Raw genomic sequence first — 22008 nt, 5'->3', positions numbered from 1 at the left:
CAGCTTAAGTGTCATCAAGGCTGTAGATGACTATTAGTTAGCAATTGTTAAATGAGACAATGATGACAAAACGAGATTTGAAACAACAGCAGCTCTTTACAGCTTTGACTTTTGACTCTTGCTAGTTGAGAAAATTACATCGGGTCATTCGTCATCCTCTGATCTTTAAGCAAACCAAACTTTTTAAAAAATTCTTCTGAATTGGCGCCAAAACAGCTCAGCGCCAAAGTAATGAGCGCCGAAACAACGGGGCCAAATGATCAGCGCCAAAACGTACCCGACCCCCTCCCTGAGGCAAGTCTTCCCAAAGACTCGCAGCCATCCAAGAGCAGAAATTGCTCCTCAGCTGAGTCTGAAATTGGCGTCCCCTTTATTTTGAGACCGCGCTGTCTGATCCCGGACTCTCCCCGCGAGGGGGAAACGTCCTGTTGGTATTGGCCCTCAATGAGATCACCTCCCATCCTTCTAGAACGCCAACGGGTGGAGTCCCAACCTGTTTCGCCTTCGCTCACAAGGCGCTCCCTGCGTACTGGGGACCCTTCGGGCTGCTCCCCACTTGGATAAACCGCCGATATCTTGGACTCCAGGCTGCTCAGCGTTAGCTCAGCGGTCACAGTCAGATCAGCCCCCACCCCGATGGGTCTCCCTCACATTGGAGAGGCAAGACCCACAGCTCAAGACGTGGACCGGGAAAGGATAATAATAAAAAAAAAACCAAAATCGCCACGCTCTCAGCGCCAGTGCTTTCCATCCGAAAAGGCAAGGAACCCCCCCCCCCCTCCCCCCACCCCCCACCACCCCCCCCCCCCCCCTCCCCCGACACCCCATCTCGGCATCCCGCAACCGATTCCTGGGGTTCAGTCTGAAGGAGGACCCTGGGAAGTGTTCAATCCACTTGGCCCCCCCCTGCATTTGCGTAGCGCCTCAGAGGTGGTCAAACGTCTCAAAAGGCTCCCAGTGAGACCTTCCCCCCCCCCCCCCCCACCCCGGTGGTATGAGGAGGTAGTCCCATCCGGTCAGTTTGAGCTTGACTAGAAGACCAAAGGACGCGGGAGCAGAAATTAGGCCATTTGGCCCATCAAGCCCGCCCTGCCATTCGATCCTGGCTGATAAGTTTTTCAATCCCATAGTCCCACTTCTTCCCCGTAACCCTTGATCCCCTTTGCAGCCAAGAACCTATCTACCTCCATCTTAAATATACTCAGCCCCCACAGCCCTCTGTGACAGTGAATTCCAACGATTCCCCACTCTCTGGCCGATGATATTTCTCCTTATCTCCGTTCCAAAGAGTCTTCCCTTTACTCCAAGGCTGTGCCCTCGGCTCCTCGTCTCTCCGACCAATGGGAACGTCTTCCCAATACCCACTCTGTCCAGGCTGGTCAGTATTCTGTACGTTTCAATAATATCACGCCTCATCTTTGTAAACTCCATCGCGTATAAACCCAGACAGAGTCCTCAAACATTCCTCATACTTTCATTCCCGGGCCCATTCTCCTGAACCTCCTCTGAACCCGTTCCAAGGGCCAGTACATCCTTCCTGAGGTATGGGGCCCACAACAGCGCACAATATTCCAAATGTGGTCTGGCCCGAGCCTTATAGAGTCTCAGAGGGACATCCTTCTTTTTATATTGTAGTCCTCCCAAGATAAATGAGAACATTGCATTTGCTGTCCTAACTCCTGACTCAACCTGCAAGTTTATCTCGAGAGAATCCTGGACTAGAACTCCCAAGTCTCTTTGTACTTCAGACTTCTGAATTTTCTCCCCCTTTAGAAAATAGTCCATGCCTCTATTCTTCCGACCAAAGTGCCTGGCCTCTCAATTTCCCACGTTGTACTCCATCTGCCACTTCTTTACCCACTCTCCGAACCTGTCCAAATCCTTCTCCAGCCTCCTGGTCTCCTCAATCCTGCCTGGCTCTCCATCGACCTGCGTATCATTTGCAAACCTGATCGAACGGTGAGTCAACCTCTTCAGGGACAAAGAGGTTTACACAGGGGTAGACGTGGTGTCAGTGAAATACACGACACAGCTCCATCCCCCGCCCCGTCTGTTTATTCCGCGTGGGGCTTGCTCCGGCCTCCTCCCATAGTCCAAAGATGGATTGGGAAATTGCCCAGGGATGTGCAGGTTAGGGTGGATTGGCCGTGCTAAATTGTCCCATAGTGCCCAGGGATGTGCAGGTTAGGGTGGATTGGCCGTGCTAAATTGTCCCATGGTGCCCAGGGATGTGCAAGTTAGGGTGGATTGGCCGTGCTAAATTGTCCCATAGTGCCCCAGGGATGTGCAGGTTAGGGTGGATTGGCCGTGCTAAATTGTCCCATGGTGCCCAGGGATGTGCAGGTTAGGGTGGATTGGCCGTGCTAAATTGTCCCATGGTGCCCAGGGATGTGCAAGTTAGGGTGGATTGGCCGTGCTAAATTGTCCCATAGTGCCCCAGGGATGTGCAGGTTAGGGTGGATTGGCCGTGCTAAATTGTCCCATGGTGCCCAGGGATGTGCAGGTTAGGGTGGATTGGCCGTGCTAAATTGTCCCATAGTGCCCAGAGATGTGCAGGTTAGGGTGGATTGGCCGTGCTAAATTGTCCCATAGTGCCCAGAGATGTGCAGGTTAGGGTGGATTGGCCGTGCTAAATTGTCCCATAGTGCCCAGGGATGTGCAGGTTAGGGTGGATTGGCCGTGCTAAATTGTCCCATAGTGCCCAGAGATGTGCAGGTTAGGGTGGATTGGCCGTGCTAAATTGTCCTATAGTGCCCAGGGATGTGCAGGTTAGGGTGGATTGGCCGTGTTAAATTGTCCCATAGTGCCCAGGGATGTACAGGTTAGGGTGGATTGGCCGTGCTAAATTGCCCCATAGTGCCCAGGGATGTGCAGGTTAGGGTGGATTGGCCATAGTGTTTAGGGGATATGTTAGTTAGGGATAAATGTAGAGTAATAGGGTTGGGGATAGGGTTAGGGTGGGATACTCTTCCCAGGGTCAGTGTAGACTTGTTGGGCCAAATGGCCTGTTTCCACACTGTAGGTAGTCTGAGACATCTAACCCTGAATGTGACAGGGAACCTGGGAGCTGCTTCTGATAAGAAGCAGCAGACAGGAGGCCTAATCGATGCCGGGGAGGTGGGGAGGTGTGGGGGGGGGGGAATGAAAGAGCCTGTTGATAATATCAAGCCAAAAACTTGAAAGAAGAGAAAAAATATCACAAAAGCATTCAGCAGCAGAACAACATTGTACAAGGTGGAAACTTCCGTAACAATTGTTGGAATTGTGGCTATATTTCACCATTCATGGTTAACAGGGAAGTTGGATTCTAAGAGTTAACTTGAAGGTTGCTTCAAGTAATGAAGTTTCAAATTGTTCAAACCTCCTCAACAAAGGAACTGAGATCAAGGTGACTCGTGGTAATTTATTACAACAGGATGATTCAACAGCCCAACCAAATAGTCACATGATGAACCCGATTGACCCTGTGGTAGGCCTTGGGTAGAAGGGAGGCTGCGAAGGGTGTGTCTCAGGTTGGCCATCGCTTGTTCGGTCCCCGGTTTGTGTAAATTATAAACCTTACTGAGTGGAACAGACCTGGGTGGGTGGGTGGGTGGGGGGGTGAGGGGGTGGGGTGGGGGGGTGAAATGATTCACCCATCGCTCGATCTCCCTGCAGGTCTCTGGACCCCCCCCCACCACCAACGCCCCCCCCCCCCCCACCTCCCCACAATATCATTGCAGATGATCGTTACTGGGGTGGGAGGGTCTAAAAGGGCGCTGGTTCAGGAGGGCGGGTTTCGGACCACACATCCCCCCAAGTATCCTGGTGTGGGCATCAGGCTGATTCTGCCCCCCCTCAGGGCCTTGAGGCACACAGTTTTGGGGGTTGGGCATGGGCAAGTCCGAAGATTGGGACTCGCTTCCTTTCCCCGCTCTGATCCCGACAATCCCACTTCTCAACGTTCGGCCTCAAAATCCTTCTCCGTGATTGGCGGGGTGGGGAAATTTGGTGGCTCTCCCACCCTCTCAGGCAGGGAGTGCCACCTTCCCAGCATCCTCCAGCTGTAGACGTTTGACCTTTGACCTGACTGTATAGTCAGGACAGAGGCTGCCATCACAGATGGGTCCTCCCCTGGGAGACGGAAATATGTCGATGCATCAGGGGGCTCCCTCTCTGATTGGCCCCTCACTCAGACGACACTCAGGGGTTTGACGAGTTCCCCAAAGGTCTCTTACCGATAACCTTTCCCCCCCAAACCAGAACGCCCACGCAGGCGCCAATAGACACTGTCGCAGCTACACAAGCAAGACAGGGCCAGGGCAGAGAGAGACCTAACAGGAACATACCCTTTCCCGTTCCCTCCCATTGTACACAATCCCAATGGACTCAAACCCCTTCCCATTCCCTCCCATTGTACACAATCCCAATGGACTCAAACCCCTTCCCATTCCCTCCCATTGTACACAATCCCAATGGACCCAAACCCCTTTCCCAATCCCTCCCATTGTACACAATCCCAATGGACTCAAACCCCTTTCCCAATCCCTCCCATTGTACACAATCCCAATGGACCCAAACCCCTTTCCCAATCCCTCCCATTGTACACAATCCCAATGGACCCAAACCCCTTCCCAATCCCTCCCATTATACACAATCCCAATGGACCCAAACCCCTTTCTCATTCCCTCCCATTGTACATAAGCCCAATGGACCTAAACTCCTCCCATTGTACTCTATCCCAATGGATCACCCTGGCTCCCATTGCCGATATCTGCGAGGTGTGCCGATCGGACGTGGGACTGTATGTGGGTAACCGAAATACGAGAGGCGATGACACGGCGCGTCACTGCGTGTCGTTCACCCCTCACACCCTTGCCAACGCACATATGCCCAGCCCGCAGGCAACAAGTGGCATCGGGTGGGGAGGTTGGGGGACAGCACGGATTAAGGGATGCAATCCCCTTTCGCAAAAGCGATGGAACCCTTGGCATGACCCCACATCAAGGCAGCACAGTCCAGGTGGGACTGCGATGGGAGATCAAGGGGTGGGGGAGGCAGATGGGGGAGTGGGGCAGACCGTCACAGGAATTGGGACAGAGCCATGTTTGGAGGGGAGGTGGCGTTGGGCACTCGTTGACCCACCTCCCCCACCCCCACCTCCCGGTTAACCTCCAACCTCCCGCCACCCACAGGACTTCCTCCAGTACTGGTCGTAGGCCTCCTCAAACATGGGTTGGCAGGGAAGCTGAGCCTTGAGCCTCGAGCAGATCAGGAAGGTGCCCGCCATCTTGCGGTGAAGCGAGTACGTCTCCTCAGGGGGCGGAGTCAGGCGGTGGCGAAGCATGATGGGAAGGATGTCATGGATGCGCTGTGTGGTGGTCTGGCAGCCAAAGTCGAATGGCAGGGAGGAGGAGAACGCCTCACCCAGGATCATCACCGCCTCAATGTGGGCCTCCCTCATGACCTGTTGGGAGATGGCCACCAGGAGGCAGGTCAGGAGACAATACTGAGCTCCAATTGGTCCACCCCACCCATCATCTGTTCCACCCAATACCCGACTCAGGCTCAAGAAGCATAGAATCCCGATAGTGTGGAAACAGGCCATTTGGCCCAACAATTAAAAACCGACCCTCCCAAGAGTAACCCCCCAGACACATTCCCCCTGCCCGATGACTCTACATTGCCCCATGGCCAATCCACCCTAACCTACACATCCCTGGGCACTATGGGGCAATTTAGCACGGCCAATCCACCCTAACCTACACATCCCTGGGCACTATGGGGCAATTTAGCACGGCCAATCCACCCTAACCTGCACATCCCTGGACACTATGGGACAATTTAGCACGGCCAATCCACCCTAACCTGCACATCCCTGGACACTATGGGACAATTTAGCACGGCCAATCCACCCTAACCTGCACATCCCTGGACGCTGTGGGACAATTTAGCACGGCCAATCCACCCTAACCTGCACATCCCTGGGCACTATGGGACAATTTAGCACGGCCAATCCACCCCTAACCTGCACATCTCTGGGCACTATGGGACAATTTAGCACGGCCAATCCACCCTAACCTGCACATCCCTGGGCACGATGGGACAATTTAGCACGGCCAATCCACCCTAACCTGCACATCCCTGGGCACTACGGGACAATTTAGCACGGCCAATCCACCCTAACCTGCACATCCCTGGATACTATGGGACAATTTAGCACGGCCAATCCACCCTGACCTGCACATCCCTGGGCACTATGGGACAATTTAGCACGGCCAATCCACCCTAACCTGCACCTCCCTGGGCACTATGGGACAATTTAGCACGGCCAATCCACCCTAACCTGCACATCCCTGGATACTATGGGACAATTTAGCACGGCCAATCCACCCTAACCTGCACATCCCTGGGCACTATGGGACAATTTAGCACGGCCAATCCACCCTAACCTGCACATCCCTGGGCACTATGGGACAATTTAGCATGGCCAATCCACCCTAACCTGCACATCCCTGGGCACTATGGGACAATTTAGCACGGCCAATCCACCCTAACCTGCACATCCCTGGGCACTATGGGACAATTTAGCACGGCCAATCCACCCTAACCTGCACATCCCTGGGCACTATGGGACAATTTAGCACGGCCAATCCACCTTGACCTGCACATCCCTGGGCACTATGGGACAATTTAGCACGGCCAATCCACCTTGACCTGCACATCCCTGGGCACTATGGGACAATTTAGCACGGCCAATCCACCCTAACCTGCACATCCCTGGGCACTATGGGACAATTTAGCACGGCCAATCCACCCTAACCTGTACATCCCTGGGCACTATGGGACAATTTAGCATGGCCAATCCACCCTAACCTGCACATCCCTGGGCACTATGGGACAATTTAGCATGGCCAATCCACCCTAACCTGCACATCTTTGGACTGTGGGAGGAAACCGGAGCACCCGGAGGAAACCCCACACAGACACGGGGGGAGAACGTGCAAACTCCACGCAGTCACCCGAGGGTGGGATCGAACCCGGGTCCCTGGTGCCGTGAGGCAGCAGTGCTAACCACTGAGCCACCGTGATGCCCATGAACCCACTCAAGAGTCCACTATTCACCGACGCAAAATAGACCAGATCCCGGTCCGACTCTGCCCCCGAGCAAGGTCGGATCTGGATTGGGAACGGAGCCACACAATTCCACTCCGGATTCAGCTCTAGGCCTGGTTCTCTGAGCTCCCACTTTCACGCCTCACCTTTGTTTCCAAGCCGGTCAGGAACTTCAGCCGAATGGATTTTTTCAGGACGGTCTCTCTGTCGCGCTCTGCTGCCGATCGGATGACCTGGACAAATAACCGAGAAATCTTTGGTTAGTCAGGAAGCAGCTCCACCTCCGACAGAACCAACATCCAAACCCACTCCCACTTTACCTGGAAGTAAAGCTCCCTGTCCCCCATCAAACACTCCCCAGGACAGGGACAGCACGGGGTTAGATACAGAGTAAAGCTCCCTCTACACTGTCCCCCATCAAACACTCCCCAGGACAGGGACAGCACGGGGTTAGATACAGAGTAAAGCTCCCTCTACACTGTCCCCCCCATCAAACACTCCCCAGGACACCAACAGCACGGGGTTAGATACAGAGTAAAGCTCCCTCTACACTGTCCTCACTGAATGGGTGTTGTCCTTATTGTCAGCACACTCCGGCTGGTTCAGCTTGTGCTGTCCAATTACAAGGTGACATTTGTCATAGATTCCCACCATCGAAGAGCCATTTGTGACCATCCTCTGATAATGAGGGTTTACAGACCAATACAATGTTCATAATTTAGTGCCGGTTACTATGGCCGTTACCATGCCGATGGATTTCGGCCAATCCATGGAGACGGTTCGGTAGACCGTACCTCAATGTACTCATCTGTAAATGAGCTGTCAAACTCCCGCGTCGCTCCAAAGTCCAGCAGGGAAACCTTGAGAGATCAGACACAGAGCAAACCATTGTATCATCGATTTTCACGGAAGGCTCATATTCTCTCACTCTGTCAGTCTGACGCAACTCAGCAGCAGGAGGAAGGGAGTTACTGTTATAGGGAGCTTCATAAACCCAGTCCTTAGAGATGCCCCCAGCTACTACGCCCTCAACCCCACCGATAGGGAGCTTTCCTGAGATAAAGAACAGGGGTCCCCGAGGGAGAGACACCCCCTTTAACAGGGGTCCCCGAGGGAGAGACACCCCCTTTAACAGGGGTCCCCGAGGGAGAGACTTCCTCTTTAACAGGGGTCCCCGAGGGAGAGACTCCCTCTTTAACAGGGGTCCCTCTGAGGGAGAGACTCCCTCTTTAACAGGGGTCCCTCTGAGGGAGAGACTCCCCCTTTAACAGGGGTCCCCGAGGGAGAGACTCCCTCTTTAACACGGGTCCCCGAGGGAGAGACTCCCTCTTTAACAGGGATCCCCGAGGGAGAGACTCCCCCTTTAACAGGGGTCCCCGAGGGGGAGACTCCCTCTGTAACAGGGGTCCCTGAGGGAGAGACTCCCTCTTTAACAGGGGTCCCTGAGGGAGAGACTCCCTCTTTAACAGGGGTCCTCGAGGGAGAGACTCCCTCTTTAACAGGGGTCCCTGAGGGAGAGACTCCCTCTTTAACAGGGGTCCCCGAGGGAGAGACTCCCTCTTTAACAGGGGTCCCCGAGGGAGAGACTCCCTCTGTAACAGGGGTCCCCGAGGGAGAGACTCCCCCTTTAACAGGGGTCCCTCTGAGGGAGAGACTCCCTCTTTAACAGGGGTCCCCGAGGGAGAGACTCCCTCTGTAACAGGGGTCCCCGAGGGAGAGACTCCCCCTTTAACAGGGGTCCCTCTGAGGGAGAGACTCCCTCTTTAACAGGGGTCCCCGAGGGAGAGACTCCCCCTTTAACAGGGGTCTATGAGGGAGAGACTCCCTCTGTAACAGGGGTCCCCGAGGGAGAGACTCCCTCTTTAACAGGGGTCCCTGAGGGAGAGACTCCCTCTGTAACAGGGGTCCCCGAGGGAGAGACTCCCTCTTTAACAGGGGTCCCCGAGGAAGGGAAACATCCAACGGTGCCAGGGATGAATAACAAGTCTTCGAAGAGTCTGCGGCACCCTACCCACCCTTCAGATGGCACTGGGCTGATCAGCACGGGTACATACCTTCCGACTGTCTGGGTCAAAGAAGAAATTGGACCAGTTGGGGTCAGTCTGCATGTACCTAAACTCAAACAGCTCTCGCAAGCACAGCCTCAGGATGTTGGCACAAATCTGTACAGAGACAGGGACAGGCCGACAGGTTAAACACACTGCTCTGAAAGGGCAAGGGCACTCGAACGGGTTGACCAAAATAAAAAACAGTACAGCATGAACTTCAGCACGAAACGCAGGAACTTGGTTTAAATGGAGCGCGACAGAGTGTGGAAAGCCGTAGTTGAGAGCGTGGTGCTGGAAAAGCACACAGTATCCGAGCAGCAGGAAAGTCAACGCTTCAGGCAATAGCCCTTCACTAGGCAGGGAGCCTCGGGGGTGGAGAGATAAACGGGAGGGGGGGGGGGGGGGTGGGGCTGGGGAGAAGGTAGCGGAGAGTGCAGTAGGTGGATGGAGGTGGGGATGAAGGTGATAGGTCAGGGAGGAGGCTGGAGTGGATAGGTGGAAAAGGAGATAGGCAGGTAGGACAAGTCATGGGGACAGTGCTGAGCTGGAAGGTTGGAACTGGGGTGAGGTGGGGGAAGGGGAAATGAGGAAACTGGTGAAGTCCACATTGATGCCCTGGGGTTGAAGGGTTCCGAGGTGGAAGATGAGGCATTTTTCCTCCAGGCGTCTGGTGGTGAGGGAGTGGCGGTGAAGGAGGCCCAGGACCTCCATGTCCTCGGCAGAGTGGGAGGGGGAGTTGAAATGTTGGGCCACGGGGCGGTGGGGTTGATTGGTGCGGGTGTCTCGGAGATGTTCCCTAAAGCGCTCTACTAGGAGGCATCCAGTCTCCCCAATGTAGAGGAGACCACATCGGGAGCAACGGATACAATAAATGATATTGGTGGATGTGCAAGTAAAACTTTGATGGATGTGGAAGGCTCCTTTAGGGCCTTGGATAGAGGTGAGGGAGGAGGTGTGGGCACAGGTTTTACAGTTCCTGCGGTGGCAGGGGAAGGTGCCAGGATGGGAGGGTGGGTCGTAGGGGGGTGGGTGGACCTGACCAGGTCACGGAGGGAACGGTCTTTGCGGAACACGGAAAGGGGTGGGGAGGGAACTGGTGGGTTTGTAGGTGGTGGAAACGTCAGTAGCATATGGTGGTATGGGATATCCCAATGACAGGAAGTAAGTCCATGGGTATGGCAAGTGATTGAAGAGAAAATTGTATCAGAACGTTCAACCACATCGAGTCTGTGCCAACCATGATGCAAATCTAAAACAAATCCCATCTGCAGCACTTCCCTCTGTTCCCTGCCTGTTCACATCTCTGTCTACATACCTCTTACAGGTGGTTATTACCCCTGGCAGCACATTCCAGTCACATACCACCCATTTTTCCTCACACATCTCCTTTAAACCTCCCCCCACCACCTTAAACCCTCGCCCCCTTAGTATTTGACATTTCCAACCCCAGGGACAGACTGCCCACCATTTCCATACCTCCCACCCCTGAAAGTCGCCACCCAGGGTCGTTTAAGAAGGCGTACGGTGTGTTAGCTTTTACTGGGAGAGGGATTGAGTTCCGGAACCATGAGGTCATGCTGCAGCTGTACAAAACTCTGGTGCGGCCGCACTTGGAGTATTGCGTCCAGTCCTGGTCATCGTATTATAGGGAGGATATGGAAGCTTTGGAAAGGGTTCAGAGGAATTTTTACTAGGATGTTGCCTGGTACGGAGGGAAGGCCTGATGAGGAAAGGCTGAGGGACTTGAGGCTGTTTTCGTTAGAGAGAAGGTTGAGAGGTGACTTATGTGAGACAAATAAAATAATCAGAGGGTTAGATCGGGTGGACAGGGAGAGCCTTTTTCCTCAGATGGTGATGGCTAACACAAGGGGACAGAGCTTCAAATTGAGGGGTGATAGATATAGGACAGATGTCGGAGGTAGTTTCTTTACTCAGAGAGTAGGAGGGGCGTGGAACGCACTGCCTGCAACAGTAGTGGACTCGCCAACTTTAAGGGCATTTAAATGGTCATTGGATAAACATATGGATGATAATGGAATAGTGTAGGTTAGATGGGCTTCAGATTGGTTTCACGGGTTGGCGCAACATCGAAGGCCGAAGGGCCTGTACTGTGCTGGAAGGTTCTGTGTTCTCTCATAGTCTTGGAGGCTTCTAACCGGGAAAACAATCCAGGTTGATCCAGCCTCTCCCTGTAGCTCGTAAAGTCCGATCCAGGCATAGTCCTGAGAAACCTCCTTTGCAACCCCCTCCAAAGCCACCACCATCCTTCCCCTCCCTCAAGGGGTGACCAGAGGTGTCACTGTCTTTATTGCCAGAGTCTAAGTGGAGGGATCCATCGCTACCACTGCACAGGAGCACTGGTGAAACCCCCGTCCGACCTCTCCTCTAGAGTTTTGATCTCCTGGAATATCAAAGGGATCTACTGGGGTTGGAGAGCAGATGAGCTTGGTCCCTGGGGTGAAAGATCTAGCCTCACTGAGAAGTGAATGTTGGGGTGGGGGGGGGGGGGGGGCTTTGAGCCTGGAGCTGTCAGAGTCCCATTGAAATGCAGGAGATTTCGGCAGCAGAGGTACTGAGGAGTTGGGGAGGGGGTGGGGGTGGGAATCTAGAGTTGGGGTGGGGTGTGAGGTGGGGGGAGCAGGCTCTCGGAGACGGGGTGGGGGCGGGTTCTCCCGTTTAAGACTTACCGATGAGGAGGAATTGCTTCTCTCGGACGGTCCAGGTCCCAAGGAAATCTCTTGCCTGAGGGAGTGGGGGGCGTTCAGGAAAGGGGTTTATCAATTACACCCAAGGTCACGACAGACAGATTTTCAATTGACAGGTGGTGGTGGGGCCGGGGGGAGGAGACGTCAAAGGTTAACGGGGAAGAGGGGTGGGGTGGGGTTGGGGGCAGATCCACGTGGAACATTCGGAAAGGGAATTGAATGAGTGAGGGGGTAAGGGGTGGAAGGATACAGGGAAGGGGATTGGGGATGGCTTACGATAGGCCAAATGGCCATCTTGTGTGGGGTCCATTCTAAGCTATAGGATGCAGACCACGTCCTCCTGTGTTCCTATAGCCACAGAGCTGGACAGAACGGAAACAGGCCCTTCGGCCCCACTCCTCCATACTGACCATAGAGTCATAGAGATGTACAGCATGGAAACAGACCCTTCGGTCCAACCCGTCCATGCCAACCAGATATCCCAACCCAATCTAGTCCCACCTGCCAGCACCCGGCCCATATCCCTCTACACCCTTCCTATCCATGTCCCCATCCAAATGCCTCTTAAATGTTGTCATTGTACCAGCCTCCACCACTTCCTCTGGAAGCTCATTCCATACACGTACCACCCTCTGCGTGAAAAAGTTGCCCCTTAGGTCTCTTTTATACCTTTCCCCTCTCACCCTAAACCTATGCCCCTCTAGTTCTGGACTCCCCCACCCCAGGGAAAATACTTTGCCTATTTACCCTATCCATGCCCCTCATGATTTTGTAAACCTCTATAAGGTCACCCCTCAGCCTCCGACGCTCCAGGGGAAACAGCTTCAGCCTGTTCAGCCTCTCCCTGTAGCTCAAACCCTCCAACCCCGGCAACATCCTTGTAAATCTTTTCTGAACCCTTTCAAGTTTCACAACATCTTTCCGATAGGAAGGAGACCAGAATTGGATGCAGTATTCCAACAGTGGGCCTAACCAAAGTCTGTGTTTATGATCTATGCGACTTAACTCCGTGATCTGCCTGGATTGCTCGCAAGACAGAGTTTTTCCCTGTGCCTCTGCACATGGGACAATAAATTCAATGTCCTGTCCAGCCACAACGTGCAGCTGCGCTCTCCCGCCTTTGTGGGATCTTCCTTTACCTCATTCCTGGTCTCTTGATCCAGGGCTTCGGCTTTATCGAGGGGGAAGCCAGGGACCAGCTCAGTGGTCAGTACCCTCTTACTGCTGAGCTCATCGATGACAGATGGAACATTGAAGTAGGGTTCGTCCAGCAGCAGTTCCCTGCAGGAGACAGTGGCCGGTCAGAGGTCAGGGGTCAAAGGGGGGGGCCTCTGCCCAGTTACCCGGGGCCTTGCCAATCGAGGGACTGTGGCATGGGCCGAGTGTGGCTGTGAGGGTACAGGGTGAGAGGACTACAGTGCCCACTGGCACACAGACCCACACCCTGTCTACCTCCGCCCACTCTCGCCAACACATGGACATCGAACAGGAATACACACAGACGCACACATGTAAACACACGCGCCCAAACACTTACAAACACTAATGCACACGTGCACACTCAAAACACACACCACACACAGGCAGTGCTCGGAAACACAGGACCATTCAGTGATGGCGCTGAGGAGTTAGACTTGTCCATTGCCTGGACTAAGCAGAGAGTGTGTCAGAGTGTACCGTGAGCACGAGGAACTGGGGGGGGGCGCAGGGGATGGGGGCAAAAGGGACCAGGGAGAGGGAGAGGGACCAGGGAGAGGGAGAGGGACCAGGGAACAGGGAGAGGGAGAGGGAGAGGGACCAAGGTGAGGGAGAGGGACCAGGGAACAGGGAGAGGGACCAGGGAGAGGGAGAGGGACCAGGGAGAGGGAGAGGGACCAGGGAGAGGGAGAGGGACCAGGGAACAGGGAGAGGGAGAGGGAGAGGGACCAAGGTGAGGGAGAGGGACCAGGGAACAGGGAGAGGGACCAGGGAGAGGGAGAGGGACCAGGGAGAGGGAGAGGGACCAGGGAGAGGGAGAGGGACCAGGGAGAGGGAGAGGGACCAGGGAGAGGGAGAGGGACCAGGGAACAGGGAGAGGGAGAGGGAGAGGGACCAAGGTGAGGGAGAGGGACCAGGGAACAGGGAGAGGGACCAGGGAGAGGGAGAGGGACCAGGGAGAGGGAGAGGGACCAGGGAGAGGGAGAGGGACCAGGGAGAGGGAGAGGGACCAGGGAGAGGGAGAGGGACCAGGGAACAGGGAGAGGGACCAGGGAACAGGGAGAGGGAGAGGGAGAGGGACCAGGGAACAGGGAGAGGGACTGAGACCAAGGAGAGGGAGAGGGACCAGGGAGAGGGACCAGGAGAGGGACAGAGACCAGGGAGAGGGACCAGGGAGAGGGACCAGGAGAGGGACAGAGACCAGGGAGAGGGACCAGGAGAGGGACAGAGACCAGGGAGAGGGAGAGGGACCAGGGAGAGGGAGAGGGACCAGGGAGAGGGACCAGGGAACAGGGAGAGGGACAGAGACCAGGGAGAGGGACAGAGACCAGGGAGAGGGACAGAGACCAGGGAGAGGGAGAGGGACCAGGGAGAGGGACCAGGGAACAGGGAGAGGGAGAGGGAGAGGGACCAGGGAACAGGGAGAGGGACCAGGGAACAGGGAGAGGGAGAGGGAGAGGGACCAGGGAGAGGGACCAGGGAACAGGGAGAGGGACAGAGACCAGGGAGAGGGAGAGGGACCAGGGAGAGGGACCAGGAGAGGGACCAGGGAGAGGGAGAGGGACAGAGACCAGGGAGAGGGACAGAGACCAGGGAGAGGGAGAGGGACCAGGGAGAGGGAGAGGGACCAGGGAGAGGGACCAGGGAACAGGGAGAGGGAGAGGGACCAGGGAACAGGGAGAGGGACCAGGGAACAGGGAGAGGGAGAGGGAGAGGGAGAGGGACCAGGGAGAGGGACCAGGGAGAGGGACAGAGACCAGGGAGAGGGACCAGGAGAGGGACCAGGAGAGGGACAGAGACCAGGGAGAGGGACCAGGAGAGGGACCAGGGAGAGGGACAGAGACCAGGGAGAGGGACCAGGAGAGGGACCAGGGAGAGGGACAGAGACCAGGGAGAGGGACCAGGAGAGGGACCAGGGAGAGGGACAGAGACCAGGGAGAGGGACCAGGAGAGGGACAGAGACCAGGGAGAGGGACCAGGAGAGGGTCAGAGACCAGGGAGAGGGAGAGGGACCAGGGACAGGGACCAGGGAGAGGGAGAGGGACCAAGGTGAGGAAGAGGACCAGGGAGAGGGACCAGGAGAGGGACCAGGAGAGGGACAGAGACCAGGGAGAGGGACCAGGGAGAGGGAGAGGGACCAGGGAGAGGGACAGAGACCAGGGAGAGGGACAGGGAGAGGGACAGGGCCCAGGGAGAGGGACAGGGAGAGGGACAGAGACCAGGGAGAGGGACCAGGGAGAGGGACAGAGACCAGGGAGAGGGACAGAGACCAGGGAGAGGGACAGGGAGAGGGACAGGGAGAGGGACAGGGAGAGGGACAGGGCCCAGGGAGAGGGACAGGGAGAGGAACCAGGGACAGGGAGAGGGAGAGGGAGAGGGACCAGGGAGAGGGACCAAGGTGAGGGAGAGGGACCAGGGAGAGGGACAGGGAGAGGGACAGGGAGAGGGACCAGGGACAGGGAGAGGGATCAGGGAGAGGGAGAGGGACCAGGGAGAGGGAGAGGGACCAGGGAACAGGGAGAGGGAGAGGGACCAGGGAGAGGGACAGAGACCAGGGAGAGGGACCAGGGAGAGGGACCAGGGAGAGGGAGAGGGACCAGGGAGAGGGAGAGGGACCAGGGAGAGGGACCAGGGAGAGGGAGAGGGACCAGGGAGAGGGACCAGGGAGAGGGACAGAGACCAGGGAGAGGGACCAGGAGAGGGACAGAGACCAGGGAGAGGGACCAGGAGAGGGACAGAGACCAGGGAGAGGGAGAGGGACCAGGGACAGGGACCAGGGAGAGGGAGAGGGACCAGGGACAGGGACCAGGGACAGGGAGAGGGACCAGGGACAGGGACCAGGGACAGGGACCAGGGAGAGGGAGAGGGACCAGGGACAGGGACCAGGGACAGGGACCAGGGAGAGGGTGAGGGAGAGGGATCAGGGACAGGGAGAGGGACCGGGGAGAGGGACCGGGGAGGGGGAGAGGGATCAGGAGAGGGCCCAGGGAGAGGGAGAGGGACAGGGACCAGGGAGAGGGTGAGGGAGAGGGACAGGGACAGGGAGAGGGATCAGGGACAGGGAGAGGGACCAGGGAGAGGGACCGGGGAGGGGGAGAGGGATCAGGAGAGGGCCCAGGGAGAGGGAGAGGGAGAGGGACAGGGACCAGGGAGAGGGAGAGGGAGAGGGACAGGGACCAGGGAGAGGGTGAGGGCCCAGGGAGAGGGAGAGGGAGAGGGACAGGGACCAGGGAGAGGGACCGGGGAGGGGGAGAGGGATCAGGAGAGGGACAGAGACCAGGGAGAGGGAGAGGGACAGAGACCAGGGAGAGGGAGAGGGAGAGGGACAGGGACCAGGGAGAGGGACCGGGGAGAGGGAGAGGGAGAGGGACCGGGAAGGGGGGGGGAGGTGAGCGATGGTCTCTCTCTCTCTCTCTCTCTCTCTCTCTCTCTCTCTCTCTCGGTGTCTCACTCACTTGAACCTCCTGGTGGATGCAGCCTCCCTTCGGTAGTCACACTCCAGCAGCAGTTCCTGGCTCATCACCTTGACGGCGTGTTCTGGGAACAGTCCTGTAGGAGGGGCAGGACAGGGACAGGGTCACCCTCACACCACACTCACTGACCGAGTACTACAACAACAACACGCTGTAGCGACGCCATCTCACCGCCAAGTACCCGCAGGGCCCGGGGGTCTGAGAGAGGAAATAATTCTAGCTTCTTCACCATCGGAGATCCACTCCCTGGCACAAGACCGAGATTATCCTGGTTGAATATCTTGGCTGGCATTTCCATCAATAACTCACACACACAGGATTGGGCGGGACTTTATCTTTACCACTCACTCGTGGGCCCAGCATTTAGCGCCCATCCCTAGTTGCCCCCCTAGAGAAGGTGGGGCGGGGGGGGGGGGGGTGAGCTACCATCTTGAACCGTTGCAGCCCATGTGTGCTGTGGGTTAGACCCACAATGCCCTGGGGGAGGGCGTTCCAGGATTCTGACCCAAGGAACGGCCGATATATTCCCAAGTCGGGATGGGGAGCAGTGGGAACTTGCAGGGGAGGGGGGTGGTATTCCCATGTATCTGCTGCCCCTTGTCCTTCCAGATGGTGGTGGGTTTGGAAGGTGCTGCCTGAGGAGCCTCGGGGAGTTGCTGCAGTGCGTCTTGTAGATGGGACACACTGCTGCGACTGAGCGTCGGGGGGTGGAGGGAGGGGGTGTGGGGCCAATCGAGTGGGGGCTGCTTTGTCCCTGGATGGGGTCGAGCTTCTCGAGTGTTGTTGGAGCTGCCACCCAACCAGGGGCAAGTGGGGAGTGTTCCCTCACCCTCCTGACTCGACGAGAGAGCCTTACCTGCACATGGGAGGGAGCCTAACCTGTGAGTGAGGGTAGGTGTTGAGGGAGCCTTACCTGCAGGGAGAGCGTTGCTCATGTTGAGAAGGGCAGTCAGGTTACGGAGGTCACTGTCGATGCTCTGGGCAACACCGGGATACTGTGGGACAGACAGAGAGATGGGGGTGGGGGGGAAAGAGAGAGAGAGAGAGAGAGAGAGATTGGGGGAGAGAGAGATTGGAGGAGAGAGAGAGAGAGATTGGGGTGGGGGGGGGAAGAGAGAGAGAGAGAGAGAGAGAGAGATTGGGGGAGAGAGAGCAAGAGAGAGAGAGAGAGATTGGGGAGAGAGAGAGAGAGAGATGGGGGTGGGGGGGAAGAGAGAGAGAGAGAGAGAGATTGGGAGAGAGAGAGAGAGATGGGGGGGAAAGAGAGAGAGAGAGAGAGAGATTGGGAGAGAGAGAGAGATCGGGGGGTGGAAAAGAGAGAGAGAGAGATTGGGGGGAGAGAGAGAGAGATTAGGGGGAGAGAGAGAGAATGGGGGAGAGAGAGATTAGGGGAGAGAGAGAGATTGGGGGAGAGAGAGAGTTGGGGGGAGATAGATTACGGAGAGATTAGGGAGAGAGAGAGATTGGGGAAGAGGGAGAGAGAGATTAGGGAGAGGGAGTAGAGGGAGAGAGAGAGATTGGGGGAGAGAGAGAGTAGAGGGGGGAGAGAGAGAGACTGGGAGAGAGAGAGAGAGATTGGGGGGAGAGAGAGAGAGAGATTAGGGGGAGAGAGAGAGAGATTAGGGAGAGAGAGATTAGGGAGAGAGAGAGAGATTAGGGGGAGAGAGAGAGAATGGGGGGAGAGAGAGATTAGGGGAGAGAGAGAGATTAGGGAGAGAGATAGAGAAAGAGATTAGATGGAAAGAGAGAGATTAAGGGAGAGGGAGAGATTAGGGAGAGAGAGAGATTAGGGAGAGAGAGATTAGGGAGAGAGAGATTAGGGAGAGAGAGAGAGATTAGGGCGAGAGAGAGATTAGGGGGAGAGAGAGATTAGGGGGAGAGAGAGATTAGGGGGAGAGAGAGATTAGGGGGAGAGAGAGATTAGGGGGAGAGAGAGATTAGGGAGAGAGATAGAGAAAGAGATTAGGTAGAAAGAGAGAGATTAAGGGAGAGGGAGAGATTAGGGAGAGAGAGATTAGGGAGAGAGAGAGAGATTGGGGGGAGAGAGAGAGATTGGGGGAGAGAGAGATTGAGGGGAGAGAGAGATTGGGGGAGAGAGAGAGATTAGGGAGATAGAGATTGGGGGGAGAGAGAGATTGGGGGAGAGAGAGAGAGATTGGGGGGAGAGAGAGAGATTGGGGGGAGAGAGAGATTAGGGAGAGAGAGAGATTAGAGAGAGATTAGGGAGAGAGAGATTAGGTAGAGAGAGAGATTAGGGAGAGAGAGAGAGAAAGAGATTGGGGGAGAGAGAGAGAGATTAGGGAGAGAGAGAAAAAGAGATTGGGGGAGAGAGAGAGATTAAGGAGAGAGAGAGATTAGGGAGAGAGAGAGATTAGGGAGAAAGGGAGATTGGGGAGAGAGAGAGAGAGAGATTAGGGAGAGAGAGAGAGATTAGGGAGAGAGAGATTAGGAAGAGAGAGCAAGAGATTAGGGAGAGAGAGCGAGAGCTTAGGGAGAGAGACAGAGATTGGGGGGAGAGAGAGATTGGGGAGAGAGGGAGATTAGGGGGAGAGAGGGAGATTAGGGAGAGAGAGGGAGATTAGGGAGAGAGAGCGAGAGATTAGGGGAGAGAGAGCAAGAGATTAGGGAGAGAGCGAGAGATTAGGGGAGAGAGAGAGATTAGGGGGAGAGAGAGAGATTAGGGGAGAGAGAGAGATTAGGGGGAGAGAGATTAGGGGAGAGAGAGAGATTAGGGCGAGAGAGAGAGATTAGGGCGAGAGAGAGAGATTAGGGAGAGAGAGAGAGATTAGGGAGAGAGAGAGAGAGATTAGGGGGAGAGAGGGAGATTAGGGGGAGAGGGAGATTAAGGAGAGAGGGAGAGTTTAGGGAGAGAAAGAGCGATTAGGGAGAGAGGGAGGGAGAGAGGCAACAGGCAGAGAGAGGGGAAGAAGGGGGAGAAAAAGGAGGGAGGGAGAGGGAGGTGATGGGATGATCAATACATCTGCAGTCAACACTCAGTACCAGCAACATGTGTCACAAATGGATTGCCCAATGAGAGGCAGGGGCCTGCAGGGCGGAGCCAGGGGGGCCCAGGAGGAGGGCGGAGCCAGTTCCCCCTCAACCCAGAGGAGGGCGGAGCCAGGTCCCCCTCAACCCAGAGGAGGGCGGAGCCAGACTCCCCAGAGAAGGGCAGAGCCAGGTTCCTCCCCCACCCCCAGAGGAGGGCGGAGCCAGACCCCCCAGAGAAGGGCGGAGCCAGGTTCCTCCCCCACCCCCAGAGGAGGGCAGAGCCAGGTCCCACCCCCAGAGGAGGGCAGAGCCAGGTCCCACCCCCAGAGGAGGGCGGAGCCAGGCCCCCCACCCCCAGAGGAGGGTGGAGCCCGGGGCCTGGGGTGAGCTCTTGGTGCTGAACTGGACTCACACCCAGTACCACACATGAAGCCAGAGATGTTGGTTGGAGGTGCCACATGAACCCATTACCCTGAGAATTTTCACAACGTTTATTTGCAATCGGGCCTGGGGTTGGGGAGAAGGGGGGAAGCAGCCTCTCCCTGGATCATCCCACTGCACCCCCCCAGCTGATCAGCCGCCCTGGGGGTGGGGGGAGAATAGGCTGGGGATGAACACGTCACCAGAACAACTCAGTCCCTCAGAGCTGCCTCCTCACCTGGATCTTCATGGCCACCTCCCGGCCATCCTTCAGCCTTCCCAGGTGGACCTGCCCAATGGACGCAGCAGCAAAGGGCTGCTCCTCAAAGTGCTCCAGCCTAGCTCGCCAGTCGGAGCCCAGCTCACTCTTCAGAGCTTTCTACAGACAGAACACAATGAGAGAGATATATTACTGATCACCACATCCCTCTACACTGTCCCTCCATCAAACACTCCCCAGGACAGGGACAGCACGGGGTTAGATACAGAGTAAAGCTCCCTTTACACTGTCCTCCCATCAAACACTCCCCAGGAAAGGGACAGCACGGGGTTAGATACAGAGTAAAGCTCTCTCTACACTGTCCCCCTATCAAACACTCCCCAGGACAGGGACAGCACGGGGTTAGATACAGAGTAAAGCTTCCTCTACACTGTGACCCATCAAACACTCCCCAGGACAGTGACAGCACGGGGTTAGATACAGAGTAAAGCTCTCTCTACACTGTCCCCCTATCAAACACTCCCCAGGACAGGGACAGCACAGCGTTAGATACAGAGTAAAGCTCCCTCTACACTGCCCCCCACCCCCGCCCCCCCATCAAACACTCCCCAGGACAGTGACAGCACGGGGTTAGGTACAGAGTAAAGCTCCCTCTACACTGCCCCCCTATCAAACACTCCCCAGGACAGGGACAGCACGGGGTTAGATACAGAGTAAAGCTCCCTCTACACTGTCCCCCATCAAACACTCCCCAGGACAAGGACAGCACGGGGTTAGATACAGAGTAAAGCTCCCTCCACACTGTCCCCCATCAAACACTCCCCAGGACAGTGACAGCACGGGGTTAGATACAGAGTAAAGCTTCCTCTACATGTATCAAGTGTTGCTTCAGTGCAGGTTTGACTTGAGCTGCTCCTGTTCTGGAGTTATAGAATCATAGAGATGTACAGCACAGAAACAGACCCTTCAGTCCAACCCGTCCATGCCAACCAGATATCCCAACCCAATCTAGTCCCATCTGCCAGCACCCGGCCCATATCCCTCCAAACCCTTCCTATTCCTGTCTCCATCCAGATGCCTTTTAGATGTTGTCATTGTACCAGCCTCCACCACTTCCTCTGGCAGCTCATTCCATACACGTACCACCCTCTGGGTGAAAAAGTTGCCCCTTGGGTCCCTTTTATATCTTTCCACTCTCGCCCTAAACCTATGCCCTCTAGTTCTGGACTCCCCCACCCCAGGGAAAAGACTTTGCCTATTTACCCTATCCATGTCCCTCATGATTTTATAAACCTCTATGAGGTCACCCCTCAGCCTCCGACGCTCCAGGGAAAACAGCCCCAGCCTGTTCAGCCTCTCCCTGTAGCTCAAACCCTCCAACCCTGGAAACATCCTTGTAAATCTTTCCTGAACCCTTTCAAGTTTCACATCTTTCCGATAGGAAGGAGACCAGAATTGCATGCAATATTCCAACAGTGGCCTAACCAATGTTCTGTACAGCCGCAACATGACCTCCCAACTCCTGTACTCAATACTCTGACCAATCAAGGAAAGCATACCAAACACCTCCTTCACTATCCTATCTACCTGTGACTCCACTTTCAAGGAGCTATGAACCTGCACTCCAAGGTCTCTTTGTTCAGCAACACTCCCTTGGACTTGGCCATTAAGTGTATAAGTCCTGTTCTGATTTGCTTTCCCAAAATGCAGCACCTTGCATTTATCTAAATTAAACTCCATCTGCCACTCCTCAGCCCATTGGCCCATCTGGTCCAGATCCTGTTGTAATCTGAGGTAACCCTCCTCGCTGTCCACTACACCTCCAATTGTGAGAACATGGTGCTCCCAGTCTGTGTCTCGAG

General features: G+C 55.8%; 1 protein-coding gene across 2 annotated transcripts in view; it reads right to left on the bottom strand.

The window, feature by feature from the left end:
• Positions 1-3389: 3389 nt before the first annotated feature.
• The window catches only part of LOC140457024 (atypical kinase COQ8A, mitochondrial-like), a 35119-nt gene continuing 16500 nt past the window's right edge, over positions 3390-22008 (bottom strand). For both annotated transcript variants that reach the window (XM_072550930.1, XM_072550931.1), the window contains 8 exons: positions 20165-20305; positions 17432-17513; positions 16501-16594; positions 12988-13129; positions 9150-9257; positions 7890-7955; positions 7242-7328; positions 3390-5446 (listed from right to left, as the gene is read on the bottom strand). In XM_072550930.1, coding sequence (XP_072407031.1) covers positions 5147-5446; positions 7242-7328; positions 7890-7955; positions 9150-9257; positions 12988-13129; positions 16501-16594; positions 17432-17513; positions 20165-20305 — 1020 coding nt within the window. In that variant the 3' untranslated portion in view covers positions 3390-5146. The remainder of the gene's footprint in view (positions 5447-7241; positions 7329-7889; positions 7956-9149; positions 9258-12987; positions 13130-16500; positions 16595-17431; positions 17514-20164; positions 20306-22008) is intronic.

This window comes from Chiloscyllium punctatum, chromosome 31, assembly GCF_047496795.1.
Source record: "Chiloscyllium punctatum isolate Juve2018m chromosome 31, sChiPun1.3, whole genome shotgun sequence".
Lineage (NCBI taxonomy): Eukaryota > Metazoa > Chordata > Chondrichthyes > Orectolobiformes > Hemiscylliidae > Chiloscyllium > Chiloscyllium punctatum.
The sequence above is the reverse complement of the archived record's forward strand: the minus strand, read 5'-3'. Positions and strand labels throughout refer to the sequence as shown.